Raw genomic sequence first — 12,613 nt, forward strand, 5'->3', positions numbered from 1 at the left:
CCAACCCTAGGAACAAGCTTGAGTATTCAAGACCCCAGACAAGGCATTGCACAAAGGGTAAGGTCAAATAAGACCTGGGCAAGGTTTTTTATACAGGGGGTAATTGGAAGGGCAGCTTAGTACTGCTTTTCAAAGATACCATGGTGGGTAAGGCTCCCTTTGGGCGGGGTGCCGGTCTCGAGGCAATAAGGAGTGAGCACAAAGCAAACTGTGCCCCTAGAGGGGAGGGCCTGCCCGTGTATAAGAGAGCTCGGTAGTGTAAGGAGAGGATGGCCAGCGGAGACAGCGAGAGAGAGAGAGAGAGAGAGTGTGTGTGTGTGTGCTTTCAAGAACTGTTTGCATCAAGGATCTCTGCGAGCATTTGATTTTGGAGTATCCGTGTGTGTATCGTCTCATGGATGATGTAGCCCTCATTCTATGATCAGATAGTAGTGCGCTGTTGGCCCCATTTGGATCCTAGTGTTGGGGTAGCAGATGTAGTAGTACTAAGTAGTAGTAGTAGTAGTGAGCGGATCGAATACGAGCTTTTCTTCTTGTTCTGCAATCACAGAGGAATTGTTAAAGCGGACTGTTATATTGTTTTTTCCCATCTGTGGCCGAAAGGGCAGCTACTCCTCTGTCAATCAAAGTGTCACACAAAAGTGCATAGCCGAGACACAATCAGTGATTGATCTCTCTCGGTCTGATTATTAGTTCATGGGAGAGGAAGGATCAACTAGGCTTGGATTCTGGATGGATGATCAAGATCTTCTGTAGTTCCAACAGAAATTCTCCAAAGCCGAAAGCAGATCATCTGAAGGATCTTCTCCAAGGGTCTCACGAGATCCACAGGAGCCACATACACACAGAGAGAGAGAGAGAGAGAGAGAGAGAGAGAGAGAGAGAGGATGGTTGCTTTACACCCACCCCCACACAGTCTTCCCCTTTTTCGACAAAAGGAAGCTCTTTTTGAGGGTGGAACTGGCTACATGAGGTCCCAAATACTATATATGCCAGCCCCCCTCAGTAAACATATCATCAACTCATGCAAAGAACCTGAAGGTTGGTGTGTTCAGGAGCTGGGATACTAAACAAAGCAATAATATTTACACGATCATTTTGGCTCTATCTCCTCTCCCTTCATCATAACCATCATCATCTGATCATCATCCGGTGACCTGATCTTTGGGCAAGGTCCAACATAGTTCCAGAAAGATTACTAAGGCCAAGTTGCAGGATTGCTGATCTGCTGTGATCAAAAGGCTGTACATGTATAATATTCGAATGGCGAGCAATTCTACGAGGATCAGACCGGCATGCTATCCTCCAATGCCTGCGGTGTCCAACGGGATTCTGCAAGGGGACGTTCCGCTGCATTTCGCACTGCCACTGCTCACCATCCAGATCGCCCTGGTGCTGCTGGTGACGCGGACGGTGGCAATACTGTTCAAGCCGATCAAGCAGCCGCGGGTGCTGGCAGAGATCATAGTAAGCGCCTCTACTATATTATTAATTATAACACAAGCTGACTAAGGTTTAGTCACTAATTTCCATCATCGCAAGTCTGTGTTTCTGATGTTGTTAATTAAGTAGTATCAAGCATCATCAGCTCCTAATTCGAAGGAGCTACCCCATGCTCAGCCTCAACTTGCAGTGGGGCAATTTGGGGACTGCGGCGATCCCTCATCTGTGATCCTTTCCCCGAACAGGCTATGTTATTATATAGGAGCAGCTCTATCACGATCCCTTGTAAGCTCGTGTGGTTGCAGCTTCGTCCCCAATTGCAATAGCGTGTGAACAAAAAGCACCTCATACCTAGCTTAATGTCGCGGTAGGGGGTGGAGGTTGGAGATTCAGCCCCTTAAGTATTGGATTCAATCCTTGTCCCATTGCCAGAGGCTAGATATGTAGTAATGATGAGATGCAATCAAAGTGGGTGATAGAAGTCATTGTGCCCTATTGCAATAACCTCATGCACTCGTTGCAGTAAGCTGAACACTCAATGAAATACGCCAAGTATGTGGCAGCGGTGTTACATTATAAGCTGCTGTAAGTGAAGCACCCCTGCCGATATTAGCCATTAATTAATATAATATGTAATAGTAGTAACATGATGAGGTTTTGGAAGGGAGTTATGCTATACCTAGCTTGTTTGCATGCAGTATGTGGCATGTAGTATCCCCATCCCCCCCACTTCAAACAGGCTAGTTGTGTGGTAGCAGCTCCCAGCTCGCAGTCGAAGCTGATGATGATAATGTTGGAGTTCTCTGTATGATTCTTAACTTTAACAATTGGAAGTGGAATGGATTACAGATTTGTTTGGTTAATGAAGGATGTGAATATTGGTGATGATGATGATTTGTTTGGCTGAATTATGTTAATGATGATGATGCTGATGATGATGCTCAGGGTGGGGTGCTGCTGGGGCCGACGGCGCTGGGGCGGAACAAGTACTACATGGAGAGGGTGTTCCCGCAGCAGAGCCTGCCGCTGCTGGAGACGGTGGCGACGATGGGGCTGATGTTCTTCATATTCATGGTGGGGCTGGAGCTGGACCTGCAGGCGCTGCGGAAGACCGGGAAGAAGGCGTTCCTGCTAGCGATGGCGGGCATCGCGGTGCCGTTCGCGGGGGCGGCGGCTCTAGCGGGGCTGGTGCGCGGCACCATCGGGACGCCGGGCGGGCCGCTGGCGCCGCTGGTGGTGTTCCTGGGCACCCCGCTCGCCATCAGCGCCTTCTCGGTCCTGGTCCGCATCATGGCCGAGCTCAAGCTCCTGGCCTCCGACGTCGGCCGTCTCGCTGTGCCGTCAGCCGCCGTCAACGACGTCGCCGTCTGGACCCTCCTCGCCCTCGGCGTCGCCCTCGCCGGCCCCGCCCACAGCCCCCTTACCCCCGTCTGGGTCATCCTCGCCGGCGCCGCCTTCGGCCTCCTCATGCTAACCATAGTTAGGCTATTCATGACCATGGTTGCCCACCGCGGCGCTGCCGCCGCCGCCGCCTCCCCCTCCGGCGGTGGCGAGAATTACGTCTGCGTCACGCTTGTGGGCGTCCTCCTGGCGGGCTTCTTCAGCGACGCCGTGGGCGTCCACCCGCTGTTCGGGCCTTTCCTGTTCGGGCTCGTCATCCCCAAGGACAACGCTTTCCCGAAACTGGTTGTGGAGAAGATCGAGGACTTCGTCACGGGGCTCATGCTGCCCCTCTTCTTCGCCTCCAGCGGGCTCAAGACGAACCTGGGCAGCCTCCATGGCTGGGCGTCCCTGGGCTTCCTGTGCCTCTTCTTCGCCACGGCAGCTGTCGGTAAGATCACCGGCACCTTCCTCGCTGCCAAGCTCATCGGGCTGCCAACTCGGAGGGCACTCATCCTCGGGTTTCTCATGAACACCAAGGGCCTGGCTGTCCTCATTGTCTTGAATATCGGCCGAGATTTGAAGGTATTAATTAATACAAATGCTTATACTAAACTAATGTAGGAACAAAGTGGATACGAATGCATCATCATCATTTAGGGCATTATCCCGCTTAATCCGTGCAATAGGAGACTGACAGCTGGCGTAATTACGCTCGTAATCTTCCTCCTTAGCATCATTTAGGGCATTATCCCGCTTAATCCTGTGCAATAGGAGACTGACAGCTGGCGTAATTACGCTCGTAATCTTCCTCCTTAGCACTTTAGGAAAAATGGAATACATAATTTAATCTCCCTTTTTTTAGGAGCTTTACGAAAAATGGCCAGACATCATAGGCGTTCAAAAGGTCCGTTGTGCGTTTTGAAAAGTCCGCTTGGAGCAGGGACGTTAAATCCATATTTCTTAATATTATTGGGAATTTGTTTAAAAATATATTATTTGGGAAATATTTTACATCAGAAAAAGATGAGCAGGGACGTCAGTTGGCTTGATTGGAAGGAGAGGGGGCTTTTCGAGTGGAAGTGACTCGATATGCGGGGAAGCCGCTCGAATTATGTGTATTTATTTATTTTGTCTACTAGTACAGAGTGAGAGACTTTTCTAGGAGATTCCCTTTCGACCCACAAAAGAGTGAAAGAGAATGCTACCTAGAGAGAGCACTTTAAATCGACAAAATATACATCTCTCCAAACTTTTCGAATTTTTTAAAACCTTAGAGAAATATGTCATGGTTTTCGCTTTTTTCCTTGTCATTCCTTACTGCAAGGAGGAATGTTTTCTGAATTCCCCAGTTCCCTTTTTGCCTTTATCTGATAATATTTTAATTTTCGTATCGTGAGTAATATCCTTTTTTTTCTTTTTCTTTTTTTTTGGGGGGGGCCCGGGGGGGTTTTTCTGAATAACTGCAGGCTTTGACAGACGAGTTATTCGCCATCCTGGTGCTCACATGCCTGCTCACGTCTTTCGTGACGACGCCCGTGGTGTCGGCGCTGTGCAGGCGGACGGCCACCGACGAGGGCCAGGAGGAGGGGGCCACCCTGGAGGCTCTGGGGGGCATGGCCGGGCGGCAGCTGCGCCTATTGGCCTGCGCGTACGACGGCCACCAGCACGGGACCGCCGCCAGCCTGGTGGAGGCCGCCCGCGGGGCCAAGTCCAGCCCCATCAAGCTCTACGCCCTCCGCCTCATGGAGCTCACCGACCGCCCCTCCGCCATCCACCTCATGCTCCGCCACGTAGTCCAATCCAAGCCCGCCGCCGCCGTCGCCCTCCCGCCAATCGCCTTCCAGCCGTCCCCCCAGCTCAGCAAAGTCGTCGTCCGCCCTTTGACCGCCGTCTCCAAATTCGCCACCCTCCATGAGGACATCTGCAAGCTCGCCATCAGTAAGCGGGGCGCCATTATCCTCTTGCCCTACCTGCCCAAGCCCTCCCATGGTGCCTTCCCCCATGATCCTGAGCTTTATAAGGTCAACCAACGGGTGCTCCACCACGCCCCTTGTTCTGTGGGTATAGTGGTGGACAGGAGCTCCATGCTTGGAGCCCCTAGCCCCATCCACCCCTGCTTCTTCTCCTACAAGGTGGTGGTGCTATTTCTAGGCGGCCCCGATGACAGGGAAGCCCTTGCATTTGCCAGCAGGATGGCTGACCACCCTAGCGTCTCACTCAAGGTGATAAGAATCATCACCTTGGACCACAACATCCAGCTACCATCCGCAGCAATTGTTGATGAAAAATACGAGGAGGAGCGTGAAACCAAAGAACAAACAAAGCGCTCTTCTTCCAATGTAGAACTATCATCCTCTTGGGTAACTCCAACACAAGAAAGACTTCTTGATGACGAGGCCATTGCTAAGGTAAAGGAGAGAGCCATGGAGGCTTCTTTTGCATACGAGGAGGAGAAAGCAGAGGAAGTTGAGGGTCAAAGCTTGAGGGAAGCAATCCACATGATCACACGGACAATGAATGAGGTCAATTTGTTTGTGATAGGTAGGCGTTCAAACACAAGGTCAATCCAATCGATAAATATGATCCCTAACGACATGAACACCACGATGGATCAAATCCCTACACCTCATGATCCTGTTGACCATCATCATCATCATGATCAAAGCGAGTTGGGAGTAGTGGGGGACATGATATTAGCGTCTGCTGGTCCTAACTTTCATGCTTGCCTATTGGTTGTTCAACAACATGTGGGTTCTCACGCTCATGTGTCAACACCATCTATAGAGGTAAAGAATACTCACCTTGAGTTAGGGTCCTCAAAGGCATGGCATAGTAAGTTTCCAATGTGCATCAAGTAAGTTTGTCCATAACATTTGACAACTGCTCATTGTGGTAAGCTTCACTGAGTGGTTTGTATTTTATCTACCTACCTTGTTGTCTTTAGACTTGATGTTGAAGTACCTCAACATGAATGGCAACCTATTAAACATTTATAATAAAGAGAGTTTAAGCTTGGTCAACTCAAAGGCCATTAACCCAATGCTCACAAAAAAATCAAGGTTTAGTGTCCAATGGCCAACCCTTGAATCTGAAAAAAAACCTTGAAATGTTTTAATGCAAGGGTATTATTGTTTTAGAGGCTTGTGTCGTTTTAGTTATAATATGATTGAAAAGGCCTACAAGATCTAAGAGAAGATATGCAATCATCAAGAGGATAGTTTTTGTATCACCTTTGAAAAATGTTCTCCATGAGTACTGCTTTAGCCATTTAACTAGTTTCAACTTCAAACTTTCAGTTCCTTACATTTGTATCTTGAGCCACCATGTTCAATCACTTTCTAGTGTGTAAACACTTTTTACTCGACTAAGATTATATGCCTTTTTACTCGGCTAAAAGCTTTTTACTCAATCATCCTTTGAGATCAAGCCTTTAGATTGACAAGTTCATACAATGAAAGTATAGAAATCAATCTTCTTTTACAACAACTTGCTTAATGAACCTTATATGCCTAACTGGTTTGCACTCAAGCCATCTTTGATCTCAAGGAGAAATATAAACATCTATGAAGATCCACTTGAGTTTTCTCAATTTTTCAATTAGGTTTACTTTGGACTCAAACATGGGCCTCGTAAGAAATGCCAACTTAGGTAGGAGAGGGATAATCTACAAATTTCAAAAAAATAATAGAAAACTCTTTTGGTATCTTGCCTTCAAATTTTCATATATATTTTATATTCCTTTTTAAAAAATCATTCCAGAATGAAGACATTGTGTGACTTTTAATGGTGGAGTAAGGATTGAAAACATTGACATAGAGAAGACGAAAGTTAATGATATTTAGCTGCCTCATAAATCTTTCAAATGTCTAATGAATAAGAACTTTTCAAGCCTTCTCCTTGTACTCTTCTCATTTTGCATTCATTTACTTGCATTTTGTATTCTCACTTGGATTTTGTACTTTTTCATTTACTTAAGCTTACCTTTTTTCTCTACATTTTTGGAAAATGAAAAAAAGGGGTAATCAGAGAAGAACAATTTATAATCTTTTGACATTGATCTAAATACTAGTCTCATTGTAAGAGAAACGATTCGTCCTTCTTTTCTAACGATGAAAAATAATTGTGGCACAAGATATAGGGAGAAAAAGAATATAGATTTATGGGTCAGTGGAAAGCTCTATTCTTGTAACATACCTGCCTTGATTATGCAACGAGTGACGTTTTAGTAGTCGCCTAGAGTTTACCTTCTAGTCATTACTATTCGTACTCTAACCAAAATGATTGAATTTTGTCCATCTAGTTAACCCTAGGTCTACCCCGTAGGGGAAGCGTCCTACCGTTACCCATGGAGGACTGACCTGAAGGTTCCTAATTGACCTAACAGTCACCTATCAACAAATAGCTCACATCCGGAGGTATCCTTCGAGAGGCCTCTTGTTTGGAAGGAGCGACTGCCATTACCCTTGGTTCATGGAGTACAACACTTTTTTATAGTAGCAGACTAAGGATTTATGAAATCCCTTGCAGTGCTCTGGCACAGCCGCCGTACCTTTTCCCTAAGATAATTTACAGTTCGGGTTCTGAGACCAAACCCTAGGTAAGTCAGTGAATCAGCCCTTCCTAGAGTTTCTTCTTAGCGTTTGTTTTTGGGAAACCTCTTGGCTAATCGAGACTACTCTATCATAGGATTGGATTTGTTGGAAATCCATCCACTCGCTTCCCTCTATGGAAGTTCTTAGTTATCTAATTACCTATCACATTACGTGAAACATATAAAAACAGCTTCATTAATTAAAAACAATCCTTTTATGCACAATTGTTCATTTGCGTAATTTACTCACGGACATACAATTAGAATAAAACAAATTCATTGATTATGTTCCATAATATGTGTTCACCCGCCCATACAACAGAAAAATTACAATCTCACGTGTTGTCTCATCTGGCGCATCTACACGTCACCAAGGACAAATCCACCTATAGCTAGCGTTTTTAGGTGTCCTAAGTAGAACTTGGGCCATATAAGGGAACAAGTAGTTCCTAGGTGCATAAAGGATTTACTAGCTAGAGCTCGCCTTGCACCTTATCCACCTCCTACTTAATAGGATCCTTGGTGGGAGACCTCTCGCCCATCAGAGCCGGTCCATGCTTCGACGACAGTACAAACATCTCCTCTTGGTATGGGGATCTAACACCTATCCTTGCGGGAGGTATAGGGCTTCTCAATTTTTATTTGTTCCAATACTTAATTCAATCAAGATCTAATCTAGAAAATCACAAACAAGATTGATGTCTTTAAGTAGTTATGACTTCAATCAATCATGCAACTGTCAAGTGATGATTAATCTAGTAGCAATCGATACTTGAATTCCACATAATGAACTCTTTCCCTTGGAATTTAACTCAGGGTATCTAGATTTTGGGGTCTCTAACTTCCCAGTTTAAGGTTTATTCTTATAACCAATTTTCTTGGCCTTAAGTCAGTTTCTAGAGTTATTTCTGTTTTTAAAAAAAATCTTCTATTAGAGCTTCTAGATTATATCTATATCCTTGGTTAGTTTCTTCAGGGTTTTCTTCTTAGTAAATTCATCATGAATTCACTAGTCTTCTTTTCTATGGGATTAACATTAAAATTCCTCATGATTTCTCTTGAGTTCTAGGTTTTCATAGTTCCCCTAATAGTTTCTAGCCTATAAGATGTTCTAATAATTTAACAAGTGAATACTTTAAGATCCCAGTATTTCTCAAGAGATTGATCTTATTTCTGATGAATTTGGATAGAAAATTTTAGAAAAACTTGTGGCATCATGATTGGTAAAGGGTCGTTATCCATGCTCGTGACTCCGTTAGTGACTCCCGTGCTTGAAACTCCAACTATTGCTTTTATGTTAGTAGGGTCATTCACAATTTTCGCTTTTGAATTTTTTTTCTTTGGGGCCATGACGGAAATATGATTCGTAGAAGTGGGATTCAATGATGTAGGCCTCACGGATAGTTCTTCTTGCCTCATGGAGAGCAATACTTCTCTCTCTCTAGTAGATGGAATAGGGATGAGAGTAGAGGTATGACTTCTAACTGGATTGATAGAATATGATAAATTTCTTCAGTGTCTTCTCTTCTTGGATTAGAGTAGAAGAGGATGAGAGACCTTCAGCGTGTCCCCTTTCTTGGATTGAATGGAATGATGTATCTTCGTCTCGTGGAATAGAGTCTCCTCCTTCTTGATCAATGTCTCGTTCTCGTCAAGATTGCTATGTCCCTTCTTCCTGGTCACCCCCAAGCCCTCAATTTATAGTTTTGTAGGGGGGAGGGAAATAGAAGATGCTTGCTTTTTAGCGTTTTTTGATCACATCATTGATGATAAAGGGATAACACTTTCTTTGAGCACTTCTTATGACATCATTGATGATGTTAGAGAGGGAGCTCCATTTTTGTAGCATGAAGATAAAAATTTACGAATAAATGGGTGAGCACCGCGTTGCGTGTCGTCAGGTGGCCATCACTCTAAGGCTTATGATTAAGGCAACGACTAAGGTGGCGACCAAAGCATAGACCTTGGCATCTTGGCCTTGGTATACTTGGCAATGGGCTACGAAGGCTTCATTGGCGTCGTTGGCTGCGCGTGAGAAGCTTCCACTAGCTTGTAGGAAAAACTTCCTGAGATGCCACCCATCCCGGTAGTGTTGTCACTCAAGTGCGCTTAACTACCAAGTGACTATCCACTAGGTTAGTTCTTTTTTGTTGTTCTATACTACAAACATAGTTTTAATAAGCTAGTCTTAGGAGGGTCTTCCAAGTCTTTCTTCCATGAAGTGGCATATAATATCTCATTAATAATAATTGCTAACTTCATAAATGAGAGTCAGTTTCATAATTAGCGCTGATATTTTTTTCTTTTTTTAAAAAAATGTGCAACATAAATCAATTTTCTTTGGAATGTAAACACACATTAAAATAAACTGAGTAATGGGGACATTACAATTCTACTGAGTTGTTGAAAAAATCTACACCTCCATTCAAGGATGTTACATCTCTGCTAAACATTCTTGGCAATGGGTAAGCCAACTTTCTAATATACACATTCAATTAACATGGATGGGTAGGTCTTACCGTTAAAGGATTTGTTTGAGAAAAAGAATACATATATAAAGCATGCTATGAGTCAAGGTTTGAAGAACTTAGAAAGCAAAGAGACCACTCTCCACTTGCAAAAAGAAAAAGAAGCATTGCAAGGTTGCAATGGAGAACTTCAATATTTACATAATTTGGGTTTATCATAAGACTTGAATAACTAAGATTATCACTGAACAAAGAATGAAAAAATACTACATATTCAAGGCATTGTAGAATATGATGTGGAATGACATATGACATGTAAATCATCCATCATTAGCAAAAGTGTGTTTAATTGTATGCCATTTTATACTAAAAAGTCATGCCATGCTGTGGTGTTTAGACAAGTGATTTGAAGACCTTAAAGTGCATACATAATCTGTTAAAGGGTATCCATGTTTGAAGTCCATTCATAATATATTGCATGAGCTCTTCAAATGTGCTTAACAAGAGATACAAGAAGAAAGCTCCAAACAAGTACATGAAGGATCCTAATTTCAAAGCAATACTCAATATTCCACTATGCAAATATTGTGCTATTATAAGCTATGTACCAAGTTTCACGCACTTGTGTTTAAGAATCTAGCTTAAACTAGCATGAAGCTTGTAAGATACATTGACATTTAAAAATTCAAATTGGATTTTTAGTATTACCTGCTCATTATATTAGAGATTATCTAATACTTTAGGATTATAATTAGAGTATTTAAATTTTAAAATATTTAATTAAAATAATTAAATAGGTTAAAAAACATATAAGTAAAGTAAAATAGTATATAGATTAATATATTAAATAAATAATATAAGTAAAGTAATAAAAAACCAAAATAAAAAAGTAACATATGAAAAATAGTAAACTACTATATAAATCATGTATATTTTTAAAAAAATTGGTATATAAAATTATTATACGAATTAAATATTAAATATTAAATATAAAGTAGCTAATTTTATAACAAAAAATTAGTGTATAAAGTGAGCATATTTAAATAAAGTTGAAATTTGATCATTATATTATATTAAATAAATAATTACACTTTAGAATAATTGTAATAGTTAAGAATTTACTTTACTATGTTAAAGACTTTTTTACACTCTTAAATAAACTCAAATAAAATTTATAATTTATAATTATTCTATTTGTTAGAGAATATCTCACACTTTAAAATGAGAGAGAGTTGAGAGAAAAAAGAGTGTGTAGCTAAAGTAGAGACTAGAGAGAGGAGAGAGAAAGGAGAGTGGAGATAGGAGGGGAGAAAAAGGGGAGAGAGAGAGAGAGAGAGAGAGAGAGAGAGTGTGTGTGTGTGTGTGTGTGTAGTAAGGAGAGAGAGTAGAGAGAGGATTGATGAGAGAGTAGAAAGTAAAAGGAGATTAAAACAGAGAGCAAAGAGAACAGAAGCAGAGAGCAAAGAGAATAGAAGGAAGACCATAGTAATGCATATTTCATCCATTTTGATTAATATATATATCCACCCATTATAAAAGAGAATAGAAGGAGATTGAAGTAGAGAGAGTAGAGAGTAAAGAGAATAGAAAGAGACATATTGAGTGTTGAAGGATGTGTTGGCCTCTGAATATGGTGATGAGAGTCTTGAAACAAAGCTCAAATGGTACCTATGTTTTATTATCATACTTAAGCTAAGACTTAGTCTAAAGAGACTCTACTTAAATTCCTATTGAGGATCTCTCTCATTATTTTTTAGTAATACATGATTGAACATGTTGGAAGTCTTCACAAAGTTTGACAAATGTAAGGCCCTTCTATAAGTTGAGCCGTAATACTTTTCCTACAATAAACAACAATCATGGACTTAATTGGGAGGCTATTAGGAAGGGTCTTACACTTTGATTGACCATTGTGAAAACTACCAACTTCTTCTATTAGATACAACTTAAGACCATCAACGAAGATCATCACATAGGTTATAATCAATACATGTTGAGCATTGTATAACTTAGCATACTATAAATGTAGTTATATTTCTCATTCATTAATAAATTAATTTTTTATGATAGTATTGCATTGTTACATACATGATTATTTTGTCAAAGTAATGTTTCATACATGTTCTTAAAATCTCACAAATTAAATCTATCAAATGAGCTATTAATTGCATTGCTTGTTGATTATTTGTAATTTTGAATTATGTGGCAATAACTCTTTGATGATTTGTCTAATTTACCCTTGGCTTATGTCCACAATTGTTGGATTGTCACTCTAGTCTACATGTCTCCTTAGAATGTAAGGAACCTAGCACTATTGGATGAAGTAGATAACTATTTGATTGTTATTTGCAAAGCTCCTTTCTCTTTGAATCTCCTTTGAATGAACTTGGCTAGAAGGGCTCTAGCCAATCTAGTGTGATGAAAATCTGAGATCTTTAGAGAAGCCATTTCTTTTGCCTTGCCTAATATACAAAATAATGTATCTTGCATAAGCTAATTCAAGCACATCTTTCTATGGTACTAAGATTAAGTGAACTTTCTTGTCTCCAATTCCTTTGCACAATATTCATTTCTCTTCTCTCCAACTCATGTGCATATTTAAAAAAAATTGGAGCACCAAAGTGATGAATTATAGAACTTCACGATTAAGATTCAACTTACCTTATGGTGTTGCACCAAGATGTATGGTTCATAGTAGGTATGTCTAAGCTCTCATTTTTGAGATCTA

At 41.6% G+C, this 12,613-nt stretch overlaps 1 protein-coding gene across 1 annotated transcript; it reads left to right on the top strand.

Annotated features, from left to right (window-relative positions):
- The first annotated feature begins 276 nt into the window (after window positions 1-276).
- LOC148030457 (cation/H(+) antiporter 19-like) lies at window positions 277-6,126 on the top strand. The gene is made up of 3 exons (XM_087686781.1): window positions 277-1,467; window positions 2,389-3,408; window positions 4,293-6,126. The coding sequence occupies exons 1-3, from the start codon at window positions 1,249-1,251 to the stop codon at window positions 5,682-5,684; spliced, it is 2,631 nt and encodes an 876-aa protein (XP_087542907.1). The 5' UTR covers window positions 277-1,248; the 3' UTR covers window positions 5,685-6,126.
- Window positions 6,127-12,613: the final 6,487 nt, after the last annotated feature.

This window comes from Lygodium microphyllum, chromosome 10 (genome assembly GCF_053477565.2).
Source record: "Lygodium microphyllum isolate KBCC chromosome 10, Lygodium_microphyllum_v1.1.10, whole genome shotgun sequence".
NCBI lineage: Eukaryota > Viridiplantae > Streptophyta > Polypodiopsida > Schizaeales > Lygodiaceae > Lygodium > Lygodium microphyllum.